General features: G+C 40.7%; 1 protein-coding gene and 1 long non-coding RNA gene across 2 annotated transcripts in view; one reads left to right on the forward strand and one right to left on the reverse strand.

Annotated features, from left to right (window-relative positions):
- Positions 1–1,313: 1,313 nt before the first annotated feature.
- The window catches only part of LOC134211644 (kinesin light chain), a 29,192-nt gene continuing 5,651 nt past the window's right edge, over positions 1,314–24,854 (forward strand). The window contains exons 1-6 of the mRNA XM_062688730.1: positions 1,314–1,566; positions 18,144–18,352; positions 18,416–18,955; positions 19,289–19,540; positions 19,598–19,825; positions 19,904–20,107. Of these exons, the coding sequence (XP_062544714.1) occupies positions 18,164–18,352; positions 18,416–18,955; positions 19,289–19,540; positions 19,598–19,825; positions 19,904–20,107 (1,413 nt within the window). The 5' untranslated portion in view covers positions 1,314–1,566; positions 18,144–18,163. The remainder of the gene's footprint in view (positions 1,567–18,143; positions 18,353–18,415; positions 18,956–19,288; positions 19,541–19,597; positions 19,826–19,903; positions 20,108–24,854) is intronic.
- On the reverse strand, positions 20,933–23,601 carry LOC134211646 (uncharacterized). Its single transcript, XR_009979060.1, has 2 exons — positions 22,383–23,601; positions 20,933–22,285 (listed from the first exon to the last, which is right to left on the reverse strand). It is a non-coding gene; the product is annotated as an uncharacterized LOC134211646 (long non-coding RNA).

The raw sequence follows: 24,854 nt of genomic DNA on the forward strand, positions 1-24,854 counted from the left end.
TTTCCACTTCCGTTCGATAGAAGGAGCGGAGCGCCACCAGTTCCAAGTGATTGTTAGCTGGGAGCCGTCCTAGTTGTTGAGGAATTTGCAGGAAAAGGCATTGTTTACGTTTGCGACATTGGCCCTTATGAAACAACCGTGTCAAATTATATTTAACCGCCCATTACCCATATGGTCTTTGGCCGTTCACCAATCACCATCTGAGATACTGTTGAAACAGTATATAAGACAGCCACTCAATATTTATAGTTATTATGCATCTCGAGAAAATATAGAATTCCGCAGCTTCCTGCAGGTTGCTTCTCAGGTAATCGCAAAAGTCACTAAACACGACAGAGTCAAAGAAAAACTTACTAACCGTATGCACTTATCATGATAAACACTCTCCATGTACTCAGTGACTCCGGTTGTCTCAGAATAAATGATACAATCGACCACTGCTGTCGTTTGGCGAAAAGCACGTAGTTTTGTTTTGTTCGGAAAATTTCTCTTTATCTTTCAACCCGGCGGCTATCTTGATGTCTACCTTCACAATCGAGCCTGCGAGAGTAAGACTGCCGTGTGCTGTGTTCAGAACGTTTTGAACACGAACACGCGTTCTCGTGTTCGGAATGCATCTCCGGTTTTCCATCGGTAAACTGTCAAAACGTATACACAAACGTATGTTCGTGGATGACAGTCTTAATCGTCTCCCCCTGACGACAACACTTATTCCCTTTAATTATAACAGATGCGGTTTGTATATGGTTCACCCTAAAGACACTATATACAAAGACGCGAAATCTGATCCCTGAGCAAATAATTCGACAGGCAACCCTGAATGCGCAACACTGCTCATATTGCATAAAGTTTTCAAATTGGTGTAAGTGATTTTCTTAATTAAAAAAAAAATGATTAGTAACGCTTATACCCACGCAAATCAGATAGCAAATACAATATAAACAAGTTGAGAGTCATTTTCTACCATTTGTAGGGGTTTATTAGGCTACATTGATCCAAAAATATTACAACAATAATTTAAACATGTTTATTTGCGGAAGTTAAATTAGCCCTTACCAAATGTTCTGCGTGATTTTTTGGAATGACAGGTCTTCTGCTCGATTGGAATAGCACTGACAGTAAATTTGGAATTCCAATTGGAACATTTCCCGTCTTTGTTTATAGTGTCTTCAGTTCACAATTATGCGGGGAGTATGTTAAATCTTTTTCATATGTTGATCCAGAATAATCGATCTTTGTTTAACAAGAGTAAAAAGTTATACAATTCTTATGGGTATGCAATGATCGTGTAAAATGTCAGTGTCAGTGTCATCGTGTTGGTGATGTTATTATCGACAAAAGATTTCTCAAGCAGTTTCTCTCCAAATTTTTAGTGAAAACATTTCCAAAAATAATTTTATTTCCAGCTAGTTTTTTGTGATTACGATTGTTAAAAGTGGACTCTTGATACGGAACTTTGTGATCAGTGGTTTTGTTCCCAGTTCTGGTTTGTTTGGTGGTGGAAATTGGAAAATATTTTTTAATCTGTGGACTCCCTTTGATAGTGCAGCCTCAACTTTCTCGAAGGTAAGAAAATGGAAAATGCTATGACTAACTACGAGATGCGTACAATAATAGTTTATGCAGTTCTACGATTTTCCATTTCTATTATTGTTATAATTTGATAAAGATTCCGATAGAATTTTGCAACTATAATTATTACGTTGTTTTCAACCATACGGACTTCGTCTATCAATTCAACTTGTCTCGCCAGAATGCTTGAAAGAAATTTTAGGCAGACATAAAATGTCCATTTTTCTTGATGCATAAATATTAACTTTGGAATCATAATGATCTCATATCTATACATATGATTGAAACAAACATAATATGTTGGATATAAAGCTTATTGCAGAAACTAATCTGGGGAAAACCAAAAATTAAAGTATAATACAAGTACAACTTTTCAATATAATAAAATAGTTATTGGGTAATATTACTATAATCAACAAATTATAATAAAATATGTATAATGTGAGGATCAATAGACTTTTGAAATATTTCATTTTTAATAACTGGAAATCTCATAGAAAAGTGTGATAGTAAAGAGCATGGGCGGAGCGTTCCGCTTCAGTTCACTCGTCTAGAGTGTAAATAATATAGCGATATTATTTATTTAGCTATATGGTCTAGTGATTTACTAAAACATGCGTTATGCGACAACAATGAAATGAACGCGCATAAATAATTAGACCCTTAATATGGGCATACCGTTGCACATGCCTAAATAGCCTATTCAGATTACGCCATTTATGATAATAAATATCATGATAAAGAATAACTGGATGCCAATCCCCATGCATTCAATTTTCGTTCTCCAATTTAACACGATATTTATTATGATAAATGGTGTAATCTGAGTCCGTAATGCATAATACGGTTTTGAATAATATTAAATTTTGTCCTAACCAACAATGTGAGTTGGATGCTTAAAAATTATTGTAAAATATTATGAGTACATACTTTCGAAAACTCCAAGTGCGCGTTGGTCCTCCACGAGCATCGTCCAGGTCTCGATTCCGTAGAGGACTACCGGTCTAATGAGCGTTTTGTAGATTGTCAGTTTGGTACGGCGACGAACTCTATTCGATCGGAGTACAAAGTACGTACGATTTCTAGCCACTATGCGTTTCCGAATTTCGCTGCTGGTATCATTTTCGGCAGTCACCAGTGAGCCCAAGTACGTGTCAGTTTATCCGGAAATTCGTGTTCGTGCATTAGCTGCCATAGCTGGTCCCGATCGATTGTATCATATGCGGCTTTGATGTCAGTGAATAGATGATGTGTGGGCACGTTGTATTCGCGGCATTTGTGCAGTACTTGGCGAATGGCGAACGCCTGGTCCATGGTGGAGCATTCGCCCATAAAACCCGCCTGGTACTGCCCCACGAACTCCCTTGCAATTGGTGCTACAATTGCGCGGTAGTTGCTACAATCCAGCTTATCGCCCCTTTTTTTAGATGGGACACACGACACCTTCCATCCACTCCTGCGGCAAAACTTCATCCTCCCAAATCTTGGTAATGACCCAGTGCAGCGCTCTAGCCAGTGCCTCACCACCGTATTTAAACAGCTCTCCTGGTAGTTGGTCAACCCCAGGGGCTTTGCTGTTCTTCAGCCTGCCAATCTCCTCCTGGATTTCCTGAGGGATCCAGAGCCGGTAAAATTATGTCCTGCGCGCGTTCTCCCAGGTCCATCACCATACCGCCATCTTCGTCTGCCACATCGCCATTCAGGTGTTCTTCGTAGTGCTTCCGCCACCTTTGGATCACCTCACGCTCGTTCGTAAGAAGGTTTCCGTTTATGTCCTTACACATATCAGGCTGTGGCACGTGCCCTTACGTGAACGGTTTAACTTCTCATGGAACTTTTGTGTGTTATATGCGTTGCTCCGTTTCTTCACAGTCTCGATCTTCCTGCTGGCGCTTTTTCCTCCGGAAAATCGAGTTTTGTCTGTTCCGCGCCCGTTTATATTGTGCCTCGTTCGCCCTCGTGCGGTGTTGCAGCAATCTTGCCCATGCTGCATTCTTCTCTTCCACTAACTGCTCATATTCGCCGTCATACCAGTCGTTTCTCTGAACCGGGGGCACCGTGCCAAGTGCAGCGGTTACGGTGTTACCAATGGCGGTTCGAATATCTCTCCAGCCATCCTCAAGAGATGCTGCGCCTAGCTGCTCTTCCGTTGGGAGTGCCACTTCCAGCTGCTGTGCGTATTCTTGGGCTAGTCTACCGTCTTGTAGCCGCCCAATGTTAAGCCGCGACGTCCGACTTCGACGCGTGTTGTACACCGTCGAGAGTTTTGAGCGCAGGCGTACTGCAACGAGGTGTAGTGGTCGGATTTCAATTCGTGATGTCGGATAATTTACCGTCGATTAGAACGTGGTCGATTTGGTTTTCCGTTTCTTGGTTAGGTGATCTCCATGTGGTCTTGTGGATATTTTTGCGGGGAAAGAAGGTGCTTCGGACTACCATTCCGCGGGAGGCTGCGAAGTTTATGCATCGTTGGCCGTTGTCATTCGATACGGTGTGCAGACTATCCGGTCCGATGACTTAAAAGTGGCTTTGGGCATCTTAAAATGACGTTGCTGAGCCTTTTGAAAGTAGGCTTCCAAGCATCCTGAAAGAAGAATTCTGATCCCCTCGATTGGGTTTTAGAGTCACTTGAAAGTGGGCTTCCGAGCCTCTTGAAAAGAGGGCTTGTGGCCCTCTTAAAAGAGGCATCTGAGTCTCTTGAATGATGGCTTCCGACTCTTTTGAAAAGAGGCTTCCGAACCACTTGAAAGGGGGCTGGCTGAAAGAAGAATCCCGAGGTTGAGGTTTCCCAGCTTCTCAAAAGGGTGCTTCCGAGCTGCATGAAAGGGATCTTTCGAGCCTTTTGAAAGGAGGCATTGATCGTCTTGAAATTGAGTTACTGAGCCATTTGAAAGTAGGCTTCCAAGCTTCATAAAATAATTCCTAGCCAACCGAAAGAAAGTTATAGCCACTTGAAAGGGGGCTTCCGAGTATCTTGAAAGTGGGCTTCCGAGTCTCTTGAAAGGGGGGATTCCGAGCCTCCTGAAACTGGGCTTGTGAGGGTTAGCTGAAAGAATTCCGAGCCTCTTAAAAGGAGACTTTCGAGCCTCATGAAAGAGGTCTTTCAGGTCTTAGGCTCCAAGTTTCTCGGAGGAAGAACTCCGAGCCCCTCGAATGGAAGTTTTCGAGCCATTTGAAAAGGGGCTTCCGAGCCACTTAAAAAGGGGCTGGCTGACATAAGAATTCCGAGCCCTTCGAAAGTAGATTTCCAAGCCTCTTAAAAAGAAGCTTGGAAGAAGGCTTTCGAACCGCGTAGAAGAAGGCTTCCCCCGGGACTGCCTTTCTGTATTACTGCTAAGAGATAAGCAGCACTTAATGTAAGTACTATTTTTAATATTACACACTTTGCGGTGTAGTGGCCTTAGCAGGTCGCTCCATATGAATGTAGAGGCAAAGCAGTAGTGGAGGTGCTTGCTGCAGGCAAGTGAGGAGGTGGAACGAAAGATCCGTCAACTTACCGAGGACCAAGTTTGTCAGGCAGTTAGTTGGAGTTGGAGACTAGGAGGGCGGCCGAATCGAAGTTTTGTCTCCTTACTTAGCTGGCAGAAAGTCAGACTGCGGAACTCCGCGATGCATGGCTGTCACTGCAGCAACTCCGAAGCTAAGTAAGGTCGGTATATACGGTATATGCCATATGGCAACCGAATTGAAAGGAGCTAGTGCCAAACCGGTATTGCATAAGAGGAAAGCTACTGAGATCCACCGGCAGAAGGTTAAGCAAGGTGCCGACCCTGAGGAATGACGGAATCCAATACCTTTTCTCTACGAGAACAAATCAAGCTCGCCGAGAGGACGGCCTGCTGTGAAGGGGGTTGTGAACCACAAAAAGCAGCGAACAGCCTCAAGAGTTGCGGCAGAGAAGGCGAAGGCGCTGGTGGCTTAGAAGGACAGAGGCGAAGCGGAATGACTAAAATAAAAACAAATCCTTTTTTTAACTTTATTAATGTGTTTTTTAAATTCAGGACACAGAAAGAAAAGGAAAAAACCCGACTTAATGTGAACGCAACCCTTCTTACACTTTTGAATGGTTGTGTGTGCCCAGTGCATATTACAATTTCTATGCATATGACCTTCAATTGAATAACAAATAACTCACTTGTCATAAGACGAGTTAATACAGTCCCATTGAATTCCACCACTTATTCAATGGGATTGTATTAACTCGTCTTATGACAAGTGAAGACATTCCACTAAAAAGCTCAAAATAATTTTCTTAACAAATAACTGATATTATCATGCTTTTATCGATTTGAAAATAAAAAGTTGATTGGTATATACGACTTGGGTCTCCGAGCCTCGGATAAAAGTCGGTTTTTCAAGCGATCTTTATACCCTTCTTAGGATGTAAGAAGGGTAAAAGGGATATTTCTGGAAATTTAACAATTTTTAAAAATACAAAAGACTGCAGATTTGATTTGCCGCCTTAAATGGCAATATTACAGCTTCTGTTTAAGCCCAAAAGAGTTCAAATCGGGTCATAGACGGCTGAGATATTGGTGTAACAATTCTTCATTAGTAGTCTGAAAATATGTCTCATATTCGTATTTCACAGATATCTCTGAAACCGAATTTCCGATTGCAGAAAAAAATTAATGGGTCCATTGACAAAAACATAGCTTTCGTTTAAAAATCGGTCCAAGGACGACTGAGATCTTGATGGGACATATTTTACCAATGCGTGAAGTTGATACTTCTAATGCTTTATGTTCATATTTCAGAGATATCTCCGGAACCCAATTGCAAAAACAAAATACAATGGGTTCAATGGCAAAGTCATAGCTTTCGTATAAAGATAAAATCATGCAAATTGGTTTACAGACCTGAGATATTCATGTGACATTATTTTGTTAGTTTTCTGAAAATACACTTCATGTTCGTATTTCTCACATATCTCTGGAACCAAATGTCCGATTGCAAAAAAATTAAACTTGTACAATGACAAAGTCATAGCTTTCGTTTAGTGTTAAAATCGTGCAAATCGGTCCACGGACGGCTGAGATCTTGATGTGACATTTTTGTAACGCACACATACATTAGACCTTTCATGTTTTCAAAAGTATCAAAAATTCAATCAGTCAGCCCAGCATCACAATTCTTGTGCTAAAATAAGCCTCCTGTCAAATTTTAGCCAATTCGGATAAAATTTCGAGGTGGCTCAAGTCAATTAGTGTTTTTGGGCTATTTTCAATTTTGGAAAAAAATCCAACAAGAGATATAAACGTCGAAAACTATCGCAACAACCTCTATACGGAAGCTTTTGGTGTGCTCTACAAGTCTTGTGAACATTGCCATTCGTTTCGTTCACGTTTTGTCCATGTTAAAGTAATTTTCAAGCTTTTAAGTGCATAAAAATACTGTTTCCCCTAAAAGTCGTTGTTCTACAAAACGCTTGAGTTTATGACAAATGATTGTTAATTTATAATATTATTATTCCTCTTTTTTCCCTGGAAATTTGAGTGATATAATTTCCCATGTGCGATTTACCATTAAATTCTTAAAAATCAGAAGCTGAACATTTGTCATAAATTTGCACGTTAGGATTTTTCCAAGCAAGTTGTTCGAACAAAACATAAATTAAATCATATGATAGTTGATGCTTACAACAAACGACTTCCAAATTTTATTATATTCATCATATGTCTACATGCTTTTAACATTGAGTGCATAGTAGTAACAAGTGAAATCGAAGCTTCTTTGTTTGAACAACTTGTTTGAAGAAATCTCAGCGTGCAAATTTATGACAAATGTTCAGCTTCTGATTTTTAAGAATTTAACGGTAAATCGCACATGGGCAATTATATTACTCAAATTTCCAGGGAAAAAAGAGGAATAATAATATTATAAATTAACAATCATTTGTCATAAACTCAAGAATTTTGTAGAACAACGACTTTTGGGGGAAACAGTATTTTTATGCACTTAAAAGCTTGGAAATCACTTTAACATGGATAAAACGTGAACGAAACGAATGGCAATGTTCACAAGACATATAGAGCACACCAAAAGCTTCCGTATAGAGGTTGTTGCGATAGTTTTCGACGTTTATATCTCTTGTTAGATTTTTTCCAAAATTGAAAATAGCCCAAAAACACTAAATCGACTTGAGCCACTTCGAAATTTTATCCGAATTAGCTGAAAATTTGACAGGAGACTTATTTTAGCATAAGAATTGTGATTCTTGGCTGACCGGTTGAATTTTTGATACTTTTTGAAAACATGAAGAGGTCTAATACACATACATACATGTGCTCAGTTCGTCGAGCTGAGTTGATTGGTATATTACAGGCTTGACAAAACTCCTCACCCTCGCTAGAGTCAAATAAAATCATCATCAGCAAAATGCTGCCTTCGCATCCTCACAATTGAGTAGAAGCATAAAAAAGCAGAGGTACAAAAACGCAGAGTGAGGAAAAGCAAAATAAAAACACATGTGAGTGAGGCGTCGGGCGAAAGAGCATTCATTGAGCCTCCGGAGCGACGCTTTGAATGTGAAAAAAAATCTTGGAGGCTGTTTTGAGTGTTAGTGTGAGTGAGTGACGTACCACAAGAAAAATATGAACAGATAGACTCGCTCTTGTTTTGCGACGCACAAGCTCGGGTTTAATGATGCACAATGTTGTGAATTTTGATGCTTATTTCTGCCCCTCAAAAAAATTCTTGCTCTTGCTCATTTTCTACTCGGCGAGGAGTTTTTGGCAAGCCTGGGTATATACGACTTGGGTCTCCTCGGATAAAAGTCGGGTTTTCAAGCGATCTTTATACCCTTCTTAGGATGTAAGAAGGGTAAAAGGGCATCGCCGATTGTTACCTATCTTAAGATTAATCAACCTCACTTTAAAATTGTAACATAACATAAAGCAGTTGCATTTGCCTCTCCGTCGGCAAGAGCATCACGGATGCTGGCTGGGATACCGTAGTGTGTCCTGAGGTAATCATACTTTGGGCATCTGCATACGAAGTGTTCTACGGTATTCCTGACTTCGCACAAATCGCATAGAGCCCGAAAAGGGTCCCGGGAGTTGTGGGAGACCCTGGTGTGTCCGGTCCGGAGTCTCGACAGAATAGTCTGCTCTTTTTGTGAAGCAAAGTCGTGCCAGGGGCCGGTAGTGCCTTTAACCTTCCTTAGGGGTAGTGTATTGTTGCTGTTCCAAATCCGAGCCCAGTCCTGGCCGACGACACTTTTTGTGGAAAGGAACGGGTGTAGGGTAAGCCTTTATGCCCCACGCAGGCGAGAACATCGGCGTCCACGTTTCCCCTAATGCCGCAATCGCCGAGAATCCAGGAAAAACAGGTGTTTTGTGCCATAGCTGCGAGGATTCCTTGGATCCACGGATGTTTTGGTGTTTGGCTCTGGAGAGCAACCACCACACTGGCAGAATCCGTGAGTATCGCAATCGGTTTGTTTGCTGGAAGGGTGGCAGCGACGAAGATAGCTGCGGTTTCGGCGGAAAAAACGCTGCAGTGAGGAGGAAGGCTCTCAGACCTGGCTAAGTTGGTACTAAGTGGGTTAAGTAGGGTATAAACATTAAATAAAAATAAAATTTTCCTGAATAATGCAAAATTTTCATAAACAATAAATAATTTTGCACAAAACAAAAATAAATTAGCACTTTACTAGCAAAAATTGCAATTACAGTGGGTCCAAAAAGTATTAGTCTAGTAATATTTTTTTAGTAAAATATAAAACTCAGGCGTGATAGAAGCGATATCATAAAACTTTTTTCTTAATTTGATAGAAAACTTATCAGTACATGATTATTATTCAAAAAAAAAAAATAGAAATTTTAATTACTTTTGTTGTCATGTAGAAAACATCTAAATTCCCTTAATTTCGCTGGCTCAAAAAGTATTCGTCTATTTAAAAAGTAGTCGCGCGAAACACGAGTATAATAAACCGTCTAAGACGAATTAAGTACTGTCCATTTAATTCCACCGGTGGAATTAAATGGACAGTACTTAATTCGTCTTAGACGGTTTAATACATTCCACTAAAAGAGCTTAATATATTTTTCTGACGAGTATAATAGTTTTATTCGCATGTAGTGACAGTAACACACTATAGTGGTGTCTAGCAACATTTTTTCATAACTCAATAGTCCTGTCCAATGAGCAACTCGAAGTAGCTCGAAGTTGTTCTCGTCCTGCTCGTTCTTTTTTGTCAACAAATGGGTATGAGCAGGGCAGGGAGAAACTTCGAGCTACTTCAAGCTCTCATTGGACAGCACTAATAACTCAATGACAGATTATTATACTCAATCCAGTTGAAACCTGAAATTGGGTGCTAGCGAAGTTGGATTTTTCTCACAATCCGTACGTTAAACCTAACTTCGGAAGTGGTGCGCTGAATAGCGCTTCGCGATATGAAACCAGCGCACCACTTCCGAAGTTAGGTTTAACGTACGGATTGTGAGAAAAATCCAACTTCGCTATCCCCCAATTTCAACTGGATTGAGAATATATATTTGTTATTGTTTTGATTGATCTTGGCGCGGAAAATAGAGGCACCATGAGATGAGTCCCAATGAATAATAAATAAATCAATATTAGCAATAAACAATCACAAAATTATTCACAAAACGAATGTTTTTTTTTCCACAGGAAAAAAAAAAAACTTTTCACAAGAAAAAAACAATAAAGAGTAAAACTGCTGTGCGGCGTTGAAATTCAGAATACCATGAATCGGTTGCGGAAAGGTTATGCTGGTAAGCAGGTTGCTTCATTGCAGGTACTGGATAAGGCCAAGCTGAAGGTGGATTTGTCGGTATGCTCGGTGAGCGCAAACCAACAACCTCAGGCCTGTTTCAAGTGCTTCGATTACGGACATATGTAAATCATATGACTGCAAAGGTCCTGGGCCTGTAGCATAAACGAAATTTTACTAATAATATTAGTGGAGTAGCTTGTAACTTGTACTTTTCCGTTGCATAATGAATCTACAAGTATCAATTTACAAGTCTAATATTACAAGTAAAGCGCAGTAATAATATTAACAGAATTTACAAGTAACAAGTGTTGCATAAAGAAAATACAAGTACAAATTATTAGCGTTGGCTTGTAGTTTCTTTTACAAGTATGAATGGTGCTGTAATTAAATTTACAAGTAGCTTTTATCTCATTATTGCAGCTGTGCAAATCAAAAATGCAAATTGATACTTGGTGGGCTACAGCTCTTCGATGAACCTACGCCGAATGGAGTATCCTTCTCCACTGGACTCGATCCTGGGCCAATCGCTTCCCGTCGCCCTGAACATTGAGCGCCCTCAGGTCCTCTTCAACTGCAAACAGCCATCGTGTACGCGGCCTTCCACGAAGCCTGTTTGACCTTCTTCCGACATACGATCAACGTGACCAGCCCACCGTAGTCTGTCGTGTTGTATAAGCTTAATCATATCCAGCCCTTTATACACCTGGTACCAGGGATTGCAGAAATCGCTCTCAATAGATAACGAACAACGATAAAAGAGAGGCAAAAACCTCTTCGAATCATAACCAGCCATGAAAACAAAACTATCGCACTTGTATACAAGTTGGAAAAACTGATTCGGATAGCGAAATGGCCCACCGATGGGCCATTTCGCTATCACCACCACTAATGAACCCACGTTGATTGCCAACGACCATGTACTTCGTTTTGCTGGTATTGATCGTGAGTCCAATCCTTACTGTCTCCCTCTTAAAAGGCACAAAAGCCTTTTCCACGGCATGGCGATTAATCCCGATAATATCGATGTCGTCCGCCAATGCCAGGAGCATATGCAATGTTATGATAATGGTACCACTTCTTTGCACACAAGCTCTCCTAATCGCTCCTTCAAGCGCTATTCTTTATGCGCTATGCTTTAATCCATCTATGGTAACAAATGACGTTGATATTTCATCCGCAACCCTTACACTTGGTTTCGATCCGTCCAACGTTATACGAATCAGCCGTATCAGTTTCGCCGGAAAACCATGTTCAAGTATGATTTGCCATAATTCATTCCGTTTCACTGAATCGTACGCCGCCTTGAAATCAATAAACAGATGATGTGTCTTCAAGTTGTGCAAATTAAATATACATCGTTTTATTGTGCTTATATTATCATACAGTGAAATACTATGCACTAAGAATAAATTTATCGTTCCAATACAAAACTGAGAATTATGAAAATTCTATGGAGAAAGCAGAAATACTTTATAGTGCTGACATCAACTATTCAAATGGTGGGGCGCTAATCTTGGGTGGGGCCATGCATCTTGCCCTATTTTTGACAACAATCATGTAAAAAAAGGAGAAATTTTTAATAATTTTTTTTAATAAAATCGTCCAAATTTCATAATAGACCCGTGGAGGGGTTCATCGAATTCACTCTCCCGATGGATTTTGACATTTGAGCGGGTGTTCACTCGAACAAAAGTTCATTTTGCGTTCAATATGCGACCCGCTCAAACGTCATAATTTCTTGGAGGAGTTCATTTTGCGTTAGTCTATTGGACTAAAAACAAGATACAAACCCGCATAATCCTCCATGGAAGATACGTTCAAGTAAAGTACAAATCGCCCAAATTAAAACCCATGTCAATCTCAAAAACCGCCTATAAAAAACACGTAATAAACCACTCCAGTGTGTATTATTTTCTCTTTGTAAAAAATGCCAATACCACGAAACCGGATTGAACCGCGAAATCAATAAATTAACAGAGAGAAGGATAATAAATTCGTGTTCCGTGTATTCCTATCGCAGTATTAGGTTCTGCAGCGTCTGTATCTAACCTCAAATTGATGACTGATTAGTAGTACTTCGCGTCGGACTCGGGGACAGCCAACCAATCACGAACTCGAACCATGTCGGAGTCAGTGGAAAGTACTACTGAACTGTCAAAAAAGTTCATTCGACGAGGACCGAATTCATTCGTGACGTCATGCTGCAGAACCTAATTCTATTGCACAAATTTGCAGAAAAACATAAACTAATCATTTATCTCCGTATTAGCAGTGAACTGTCGGATGAATTTTGACAGGTAAATAAACCTGACACACTTGTCATTTCAACCTTACTAATAATACAAGTACTAATATGGGGAGGTGCACCGAATGAACATAATGACGTTTGAGCGGTGCGCTATTTACTAAAAATGAACACTCATACATCGAGTTCATTCAAAATGAATTTCAGCACCGCTCAAACGTCAAATAATGAACCTATGCACTTCCCCATGGTCCAATGCACCGAGTTCATCATTGACGTTTGTGCGGTGCGCTGTTTACTAAGAATGAATACTTTTTCATTTATCGAGTTCATTCAAGTGTTCATTTTTAGTAAACAGCGCACCGCTCAAACGTCATTGTGTTCATTCGGTTGACGAATCACTTTTATGCAACACAAATTACAAGTACTTGTAATTTTTCGACTTGTAACTTGTAACTTGTAGCTAATATTATTAGTCTGATTATGCTACAGGACCCTGATCGAAGGTGTGGAGCTCACAAAACTCAATCCTGCCAAGCCGCACCGAGGTGTTTGATCCGTCCTCGTGGCGCAGATAACAGACACCCATCCGGTGGCTCTGTTCAACATCAAAATATAATTTTCATTAGTTTGTCTACCTGTACAATGAACAGGTTGTACAGGCTGACCAGACGCCACTGGTATGTCTGCTCCAGCTGTGCGTAAAACGCTTCTTTCTCGTCGTCGGGTCTCCCTTCGTGTGGGCAGTGCACGTTGATGATGCTGTAGTTAAAGAAACGGCCTTTTATCCTCAGCTTGCACATCCTTGCGTTAATTGGCTGCTACCCAATCACGCGTTGGCGCATCTTGTCCAGCACTATGAAGCCGGTTCCCAGCTTGTTGGTGGTGGCAAAGCTTTGGTAGAAGGTAGCCGCTCAATGCCCGCTTTTCTACACTTTCTGTCCTGTCCAGCAAATTTCCTGCAGCGCCATGACGTCGAAGTTGCGGGGATGTAATTCATCGTAGATCATCCTGTCGCAACCTGCGAAACCTAGCGACTTGCAGTTCCATGTTCCAAGCTTCCAATCGTCTTTATTCGTCGCCTAGATCTTTGCCGATTATATCGAGTCGGTTTATTGGTTTTACAGGCGGCTTATTGGGCCTGCGCAAACTTCCTGTCTCGTAGGAGGGCCGTCGTGTCCCACCTGACACCAGGACTGCACCAGTATACCGTAAATTGGCGGTCGCGTCTTTTTCGGCATGGTAGTCTGTTTTGAGAATCTGTATAGGATGCCAAACAATATTCAGTGGTGGATTCTATAACATTCCCCAAAAAACCATACCCCAGATAACCATTCCCCAGAAAACCGTTCCCCCGAAAACCACTCCCCAGAATGTACCATTTCCCAGACAACCATTTTCCAGAATGTAACATTCCCCAGAAAACCATACCCCAGAACGCATCATATCCCAGATTTTCTTCATACTTTAAAAGATTCTTGCAATGAAGAATAAGATTTTGACAACTAAAACACTGGAATGGAAAGAATGGCTCGGGAAAAAAAAACTACAAAGAAGTAGAGCTCAATCTGATAATAATATATTATGTTATACAAATAGTTGTCCTTGGTCTTCAAACTTAAACAAACGAATATTACAATATGGTCCATGGTTTCGCCGAGCTGCTCATGACCGCTGGTTCTACCACATCGATTTTTGGAATGGTACTTCTGATCCTGCTTATGAGTTGCTTCGTGATTTTTAATTTGCAATCATCTTTGCATACAATGACCAAAAAATGCTATGGCATTTTTCGAAACATTTTCACGCTTAAAATGTCCGACCGTGTACTTTTCCCATGATCTTGGTTCGCTTGATAAAATCAAAGCACGCCGCAATACTACAATACAAAATACAATACGTAAAAGTGTGTTTCATATTTTTGTGAAAGCATTATTATTTTGATAGAAAAGTATTGAAGTCATTCCAACTTTTTTGAGTTGCCACCTGTTATAAGCCTAAACCAAAGGGCCTTATTATTCCCGCCGTTTTTCAAATGACATGAATGGTCGCTCTTAATTGGTATAAGCGAACTTTACAGGAACAAATTTAGAATCTACAATAAGACACTAAACGCGTGCTGTAAAAGGTAAGTTTGAGCAAAGTTAGTGCTTTTCTAGAAGCGTTAAATTATGATGGCAAATGCATATGGTCACCTTTATGTGGATTCTCCTATGCTGCCATCATACGTTTATTTGCCCCAAGCAGGGTTGTAACTTTTCGGCAGCACTGGATGAAGGTGATGCTTTTTTATATCATGTTTTATTTTCTTCCTGCTTTGAAATCATCCTCACATTCCCGGAGAGGCAGAAAAGTAAACAACAGAACTCACATCACCCACTGCGCCGCGAAGATGAAATTTACCACAGCAAAATGTACACATTCACCCAGCAAATTGAAAAATTCACCACGCGTTTAAATGGGCCACTCACAGTCATACGGTACGGCGCGAACTGAGCAGCCTGTCAGAGCGACTTGTGAGTGGCTGAATGCGAAATTGAACTGTCGGTGTTGGAAGTGATTTTTCGGCTGCACCCAGTCGCACTCACCACGGCGGCGATGAAGGCGACTGCAGATTATACTGAGATCCATGTTTTTCACTGCATTGACTGTGAAATATTTCTACCCTGGTCCCAAGGGATTACTATTTACATAAGACAGTTATGCGTGTAACGGCAGTATTTTAAATATAATTTAATTTTATCCAATGAACCTGTGGATTTTTATTATTGCGGGTAAATTCATATTTCAAAAGAAGGCATCATCCACTTGTTTGCTATACTCCGTGCAAACGCGTGATTTTAAAGAAGGCGCATTTTAGGAAAATGTGTGAGTCAAAAGAATGTATCACTCATTTGCCTTTTTCCGAGCAAATACGTATTTTAAAAGAAGGAATCATTCGTTAACCTTATTTCGGGCTAATTCGTGCCTTTATAGAAGGAATTATTTACTAATTTTTATATTCTTGTGCCTTATTTAGGACAAACGAGTGCGTAGCACACAAAAATTAAAGGCTTATTTGCCCTATTTGGAGAAATATGCGTTTTAAAAGAAGGAATCATCGACTTAATTGCCTTATTCCGGGCAAATGCGTGGGTCCCTATTTGTTTCCTCAATCAAGGCGTGCTTTAAAATTAGATTTTTTTTTCTGTTTTGGGGTGAAGCCAGAATAGACATGACCATATACTATACTATGCTAAGCCAGAATAGCCGTGACCATGCGATGCAACGCGACGTGACAGTTCATTGATAATAATTGTTATTCCTTTGCCTGAGTCGCGTCACGTCGCATCGCACGTCGCGTCGCATCACACATCGCGTTTACTCTGGTGGGTACCTTTCCGAGCAACACCCATGTTTCAAATAGATCACTGCAGCATTTATACGACCTGATTATGTTACAATTAAGTCGCAGCAACTAAATTTGCATCAATATTGCTGTTTGGGTTATGGTCATTATGCCAAAAGGCACATTGTATTTGAAACTATAGTGCCACAATGGCCCTTGCACATCCAACTTATCAAGACAAATGATTTTATGTATAGTATTGCGATGATGATTGTAAGAAAACAAGAAAATGAAATCATGTAGGGGGAATGATGGCTTTGGCAGGTTTTGTTCTATTATTAGCAGGGTTTTTTATGTCTGACTATGCTCAAATTTGGCCTAAACATTTTTTGCATATCAAAGAACATTGTGGCCAAATTTCATAAAATTTGGTCGACAAAAACCCCCCTGCTAATAATAGAACAAAACTTGTCAAAGCCGTCTTTCCCCCTACATCTATATATTCTGTTTTCTGGGGAACGGTACATTCTGGGGAATGGGTTTCTGGGGAACGGTTAATTCTGGGGATTGGTTTTCTGGGGGATGGTACATTCTGGCGATTGGTTTTCTGGGGTATGGTACATTCTGGGGAATGGAATTCTGGGGTATGGTTTTCTGGGGAACGGTTTTCTGGGGAATAGTATAGAACCCAGTGGGATTGTATGTCATACCCCAGAAACCCATTGCCCAGAAAGTGATTCCCCAGAAATTAATTCCCCTGAATGCACTACTCCCCAGAAAACCATTCCCCAAATACCACAATCCCCAGAAAGACATTCCCCAGAATGCCCCTATCCCCGAAAGACATTTCCCAGAATGCCATTTCCCAGAATCCCAGAATGTCCTAATCCCCATAATACCATACCCCAGAATGCACCATCTCCTAGCTTAGACTAAATACTTCGTAATTGCTTCATCCCGGCCAAATGCGTGCTTTTAAAGAAGGAGTCATCTACTCTTTTGCCTTATTCCGGGCAAATGCATACTTTTAAAGAAGGAGTCATCTACTCTTTTGCTTCATCCCGGGCAAATGCGTACTTTTAAAGAAGGAGTCATTTACTCTTCTCCCTTTTTTCCTGGCAAATGCATATTTTTGAAGAAGTAGTTATCTACTCGTTTGCCTTTTTCCGGGTAAACGCATACTTTTAAAGAAGGAGTCATCTACTCTTTTGTCTTATTTCATGTAAATACATACTTCTAAAAATGGAAATCATATATTCTTACTAGCAACCCTATAACCAGAGACCGGCGGAGTGAAAAACTGTCGAAATGGCAACGTATGAAAATGCATGAAATCGTGGAAATAAAACTGGCATCACTTGAACTTTTTACTTGCTTCTTATGAACGCAAAATGTAAACAAGTCGAATTGGAACCGCTTTTGACGGTTCGATTGGAAACAAGATGGCGTCTTCGCCGATTTCTTATTCTAGTATTTCTAATTCTTACGACCCATTGCATTTGATACTCTTTTCAACGATTATGCCAAATGGTCATTATGCCAAACGGCATTATGCCAAATGGCATTATGTCATATGGGCTTCCCCAATATGAACAACGAGTATAATGGATTATATACTCCTTCGTATTATATGTGAGCCCTAACAAACATATCAAATGGACTCCATTCCGGGCAAATTCGTGCTTTAAAATAAGGCCGCATATGTCGTTTTGCCTTATTCCGGGCAAATGCGTACTTCGATAAGTATTTTTGCATAGAAATATAGTATCTAGTATTTTTAATTTATAGAAATGACAGCGAAAAACATAGTTTCTTAGACTGATACTTTTTCTGGGGAACGGGTCATTCTGGGTTTCTAATTTCTGGAGAATGGGTCATTCTGAGGATTTCTTTTCGGGGAAATGGTGCATTCTGGGGAATATCATTCTGGAGAATTGGTCGTTCTGGGAAATGGAATTCTGGGAAATACCATTCTGGGGAACTGATTCTGGGGATTGGTATTCTGGGCATTGACCTACAACCGTTCTACCCAGAGTGTATGTAATTAAGAGTGACGACACTGTCAGAATTGGAACAAAATTCATCTGTCATTCCCATACAAAATCGTGTTCCAAACGAGCAGGAGGCCTGTCAAATGCGGCACATGTTGTCACTCTTAACTACATACACTCTGGTTCTACCGATATAATCATAATAAAACTATATATATAGGAAAACTAAATAAATGACTATGCATTGCGTATTGTTCTTCATAGGTTATACAATTTTGACCAAAATGACGCAAATGAGCCAAGAGGAAATAGTCTCAAACACAAAAACAGTTCTTCAAGGTTTGGAGGCACTAAGGGTGGAACATTTAACCCTCATTTCAAACCTTACCGACGGAAACAAAAAAGACCCAGACAAGTCGGAAATTGTTATGAAAAATATTGAAAACATCGAATTGGGTTTAGGAGAGGCACAGGTAAGCGATGGTCTATCTTCACTGCAGCATATTTTTTTTGTAATTATTTAAATTATTTCGTAGGTGATTGTCGTGCTCGCTTCTCATCTTCAAAATATTGAAGCTGAGAAGCAAAAGTTACGTACTCAAGTTCGGCGGCTATGCCAGGAAAATGCTTGGCTCCGAGATGAATTAGCTAATACACAACAGAAGCTTCAGTCTTCAGAGCAAACCGTTGCACAGCTAGAAGAAGAGAAGAAACATTTGGAGTTTATGGCATCCGTAAAAAAGTACGATGATAACCAGGAAAATGAGGAACAACAAGAAAAATCCCGATCAGATCCTGTGGTAGAACTTTTCCCGGAGGACGAATCCGAAGAAAGACATAATATGTCTCCGACACCGCCGAACCAGTTTGCGAATCACGCCAATGCAGGCTACGAAATTCCAGCACGATTGAGAACATTGCACAACTTAGTTATCCAGTACGCCTCGCAAGGTCGCTACGAGGTAGCGGTTCCACTTTGCAAGCAAGCTCTGGAAGACTTGGAGAGGACCAGTGGCCATGATCATCCGGACGTAGCCACCATGCTTAATATTTTGGCCCTAGTATACCGAGATCAGGTAGGTATTAGAATATTAGCCTAGAAACGGTAATCAAGCGGTCTAATGGCTACATAACTGTAGAATTAAAAAAAAAATTAAAAGCTTAAACTGCCGCTAACCGCAAGTCGAGCACATCTGTATATGAGCCTCCATATACATTTGTGCTTGACTTGCGGTTACCGGCAGTAAAGGTCTAGCACAATCGGGCTCTTCGCAAAAGTACCGTATACTACGAAGATGTAATATGTATTGGATGTTGTTTGTAAATATAATTTGTGTGTCTTGAGGGTGAATGGTGGAAATAAAATTATCTGACAGTCTTAGTAATTGTTTTTTTCTTCTACTTTCTAGAATAAATATAAAGAAGCTGCAAATCTGCTTAATGATGCATTGGCAATTCGCGAGAAAACATTGGGTGAAAACCATCCAGCAGTAGCTGCAACACTTAACAATCTAGCTGTTCTCTATGGAAAACGTGGAAAATATAAGGATGCTGAACCGCTTTGCAAGAGAGCTTTGGAAATCCGTGAAAACGTACTTGGCAAAAGTCACCCAGACGTCGCAAAGCAGTTGAATAATTTAGCACTACTCTGTCAGAACCAGGTATACGATATCACTAAATCCCATAGAATTTATTTCTAAATAACGTGTTTATTCCAGACAAAGTACGAAGAAGTAGAGATGTATTACCAAAGAGCCTTGGACATATATGAAATGAGGCTTGGTCCCGATGACCCGAATGTCGCCAAGACCAAAAATAATCTGGCTAGCTGCTTTTTGAAACAAGGCAAGTACAAGGAGGCAGAAATTTTGTACAAACAGGTCTTGACCCGGGCTCATGAGAGGGAATTTGGGGCAATTAACGGCGAAAACAAACCTATCTGGCAGGTAAAGTACAAACTTTATTTTACTTACTGTCATGTTTAAAAAATCCATTTCCCCGATAAAACACAATTTTCATTACAGGTTGCCGAGGAAAGAGAAGAAAACAAGTCAAAAAATCGAGAAAACACACCCTACGGAGAGTATGGAGGTTGGCATAAAGCTGCTAAAGTTGACTCTCCCACTGTCACAACGACGTTGAAGAATCTGGGAGCGCTTTACAGACGACAGGGAAAATACGAAGCGGCCGACACGCTAGAGGATTGCGCTTTACGTAGCAAAAAAGAGGTGAGTGGTTCAATGTGCATTTATCAAGTTAGCTTGTTACACGTTCCACGGTTGATTTAAGGACAAGCCTGTAGAAGTGCTCCTGTCCTCGCAATTTCAAGAGAACATTCAGGGTTCTTAATTTAAAATACAACTTTTTCAAAATAGCGTCCGCACACCGATATTAACATCTTTAGAAAATGGTGGCGTAGCTCTAGTTATTGTACTTCTTTGATGGCGGACATCTTGCTCATCCCATCATCGTTTCAATTCCCCGATTTTTTCGCAGTACATTTTGCACTTTATGGTTCTTCATCCAGTTCTGGAGCAGGGGACACGTGTACTACACTACACCGAGGAAAATGGCATGTACGGTTTTCATAAGACCATGGGTTTTTGAAAATCTTAAGACCTTGTTTCGACAAGTTCTGAATTTATATTGGCTGTAGCGAGATGATTTCTTGAAGCGTAGATGGATGTGTGTTGTATAATCTCGACGTTCATGGTTTGAATCCGGGTTACATTTTGAACTTATGAAAATCAACACATTTTCTAACGTCGAAATTTTAAAAGAATATCTTATGATACTCATGCGATCAATTTCCTCAGTGTATGCACGATCCGGTTTGACTGGACACAATTTATGTTCAGAGTGGACTGTATCTAAAACCTTGACATAGGCAGACCGACGGAACTCTTCTACAACAAAGCCTTCAAATGTCAATTTGTACACTATTTGGCCTTATTGGTTTCTAATTTCTATGCAGTCACTGCCAGTGAGAAATAAGATATAAAATTCGACCGTGCCGTGGCCTGTTCTAGTAGCTGAATGCTACACTCGCAAAATTATATATCAAAATATAAAGCGTTTATTTATGAAATTAACTAATTTGAATACAATTTTGAATGAAATTTCTGTAACCATTTATATCACCTCCGGCGTCGAGACAGAGATCGGCGGGAACGAGAACGGAAAAGAGATCGTGATCGACTTCTACGAAGACGTCGTCTAGCCCTTCGATGGATGCCATCTTCAGCCGGTGGCTGATGGTAACTTCTACGATCCTGCTGTGGGTCTGTTTCTTCCGGAGTTGGTGGTATCAGAACGACTGCTTGATTAGGGTCCACCAAATGTTCTACATCGGGCTGCGATTCCTCTGAGGCTGCATTGCTTTGTTCAGTGTGTCCCTGGGTATCCGGGATATTCGACTGTTCGATATCCGGAGATGTCTGCTCCGCTGATGTTATTACTTCCTGGTTGGGGTCGACGACTGGCTCGATATCTGGAACCGTTGAAATAGGTTGGATCTCTGCGACGCTCATTATTTGAATTTAGATTTTCTTCAGTGCGTCTGAATGGTTTGATAGATTTGACACGAATGAAAACTCTTATTCTAGAACATAACGGACTACTTCGATATAATCAAGAAGAACTGATGCCTGTTTTAATACACAGTTACAAATAGGTTATACTGCCGTGAATCGCATATTTGTCCCATATGCATAGGAAACCCAGCAAAGTTGGGACAGATATGCGATTCACGGTAGTATAGTGAGTTATAGATTCGATATAATTCACGAGAGGGATTTAAAGAAGATTCCATCGATGATACAGAGATACTGACCACGTGTTAAAAACATGTTGAGGTACAATGTGACAGTAATTCATTGTTTTATCGAATGACATGGAACTTCACTTGAGTAGTGTTTGTACACACCTCCCGCACTCCTCTCCCACATAGAAAGAAAAATCGTTATTAGAATTAAAAAAAAACCATGGGTAAAAATAAAAAGTTGCGTTGGTTCTTTTTCGTAGAGAGTTGTCTATGTTCAAAATAAAAGTATGGCAACTTTTGCAAGAGCTACGGTTCAAATCTTCAAAGTTCAAACATTCAAAACAAAATTGTAGAACTGTCAAATCAAAATGATCACACCGTTCATAAAATAGAGTGCGATATTTTTAATTGAAAAATTATCTTGTATTTACTCCTTGATTTACTCAAAAAGACGGAACCCATACTTCACCCTTTCTTTTCAATCTACTCCATTAAATTTCATATGTTTTTTACTTTTCATTTCATTTATTTAAATATTAACCTTTTTACAATACGTAGCAGCTTCCTCAAGGCTTCTCGGGGACGCCTTGCAGGTATCGGTGAACATAGCCATGCCCCGACAAGGTCAGAAAAAACAACTTATCTGCAAGTAAAATTTGTCGCATCAGTTTACCGTCCATTTAAGAACTGCGTGTTTTGCTATCGCCACTTTTTATGCTTTTAGAATATATTTTACCTACCTTTCAAGTCCGAGAGGTATCCAGTTTCTCCGTGTTTGACATCTTTGAAACAGTTCTCTTTGGGCCCGAAGGCCAACATAGATTTGCGACGGCTCGTGTCGCGGTGTCGCGATCGGCCATATTCTGGCCATGAAAGCTTAGATGCACTTCTGGACCTCTGTAAGCTGGTTTTGATGCATTCACTCTTATGAACACTGGTTGTTGATTACTGTGGCGGTCAATCATTCTTCGACCGATTTATTCTCGTTTTCGAAAACTGTTTGGTGGTTCTGGTATATGAAAACAACAAAGGGTGGTGTTCTGCTCTTTATGGGTAACCGCCTTGTCCTAAATGAAGCTTTCACCGGTAGTGGTACTGTGAAAAAAGTTGATTCTCATCACAAAACTGAAATAAATCAAATTTTAACTGGACAAACCTGCTGTATAGTTTCCATTCTATCAATGGAAATTTTAGCTCGAGATGTTGAGGGTTTTAAATTTGTGTTTCGCAAATAAATGCGATTCGCGACGGCTAAAACAACTTAAAAAACGGGAGCGCGAAGTGTGAAGACTAAACTTAACTGACTGCGGATAAATACACCCTGAGAAATTATTTCGGATTATTTGGCATAACTGGAATTGCATGTTACTATTAAAAAGTATGTTGCTAATTTCGAATGCCTTCATGCAGGTTTAGAGCTAAACAATAGCTCAATAATTATTAGAACACATTTTGATACATTTCAAAGTGTTTTTACCTTGTGATATAAAATGTATCAAAACTGAAAATATGTTAATTTGAAAAGATATGCGTTTATTTTTTCTTGAGGTGTCCCGATCTGTTATACCTTTTGATGAATTTTCGTGTGAAATTTGACAGTTCTACAGTTTTATTAGTAAAAGTATGAACTTTCAAATATACAAACAGAACTGACAAAACAAACTTTACGAATGATAAACTAACTTTTATGATGAACAATTTTACTCTTAATTTGATCAAAATAGAGCACTTTTCAATTGTAAAGTACTACATATTTAGCAAAACAATTTTATTTTTTCTGTGTGGGTTTATCACTGCACTACACTTCTTCTCAAAGGGCATTGAAAAAATCAAGTTTTCACACACTTCTCCGCACATGGGCAGCCCGAAATGTTGATCGAATGCAGATTAAACTTCACTTTCTGAAATCAGTCACTTGTTTGAAACGAAAACTTAATGTAATCTGCTATTTTTGCCCGTGGGCAGCAGGGACTATGTCCAAGGGCTTGACGATCCCTCCTCAGGCCATCTGCGAGTTGTGGGGCTTACCTAGGATGTGGTGGGGTTTGACAGTGGGCCCTGTTAAACCTCTATAAAAAGCTGCATGTATCCGAAAGTAGGCCCCACCAAAGCGACCGTGTGCCGCTCAAAGCGCACAAGCGCAAGTCCTGGTGTTAGGTGGGACGCTAAATAGCCCTGACACGACGGCCCTCCGACGAGACAGGAGGTTTGCGCAGGCCCAATAAGCCGCCTAGAAAACCAATAATTACGAACAATATAAGAGATAATGCGACTCGATATAATCGGCAAGGACCTAGGCGACGAATACAGGATCACGATTGGAAGCTTGGAACATGGAATTGCAAGTCGCTAGGTTTCGCAGGTTGCGACAGGATGATCTACGATGAATTACATCCCCGCAACTTAGACGTCGTGGCGCTGCAGGAGATTTGCTGGACAGGACAGAAAGTGTGGAAAAGCGGGCATCGAGCGGCTACCTTCTACCAAAGCTGTGGGCGCTGTGGCACCACCAACGAGCTGGGAACCGGCTTCATAGTGCTGGGTAAGATGCGCCAACGCGTGATTGAGTGGCAGCCAATCAACGCAAGGATGTGCAAGCTGAGGATTAAAGGCCGTTTCTTCAACTATAGCATCATCAACGTGCACTGCCCACACGAAGGGAGACCCGACGACGAGAAAGAAGCGTTCTACGCACAGCTTTAGCAGACATACGATGGATGCCCACTGCGGGACGTCAAAATCGTCATCGGTGACATGAACGCACAGGTAGGAAGGGAGGAAATGTATAGACCGGTCATCGGACCGGATAGTCTGCACACCGTATCGAATGACAACGGCCAACGATGCATAAACTTCGCAGCCTCACGCGGAATGGTAGTCCGAAGCACCTTCTTTCCCCGCAAAAATATCCACAAGGCCACATGGAGATCACCTAACCAAGAAACGGAAAACCAAATCGACCACGTTCTAATCGACGGTAAATTCTTCTCCGACATCACGAACGTCTGCACTTACCGCAGTGCGAATATTGAATCCGACCACTACCTCGTTGCAGTATGCCTGCGCTCAAAACTCGACGGTGTACAACACGAGTCGAAGTCGGACGCCGCGGCTTAACATTGGGCGGCTACAAGACGCTAGACTAGCCCAAGAATACGCGCAGCAGCTGGAAGTGGCACTCCCAACGGAAGAGTAGCTAGGCGCAGCGTCTC

This window comes from Armigeres subalbatus, chromosome 2 (genome assembly GCF_024139115.2).
Source record: "Armigeres subalbatus isolate Guangzhou_Male chromosome 2, GZ_Asu_2, whole genome shotgun sequence".
Classification (NCBI taxonomy): Eukaryota; Metazoa; Arthropoda; class Insecta; order Diptera; family Culicidae; genus Armigeres; species Armigeres subalbatus.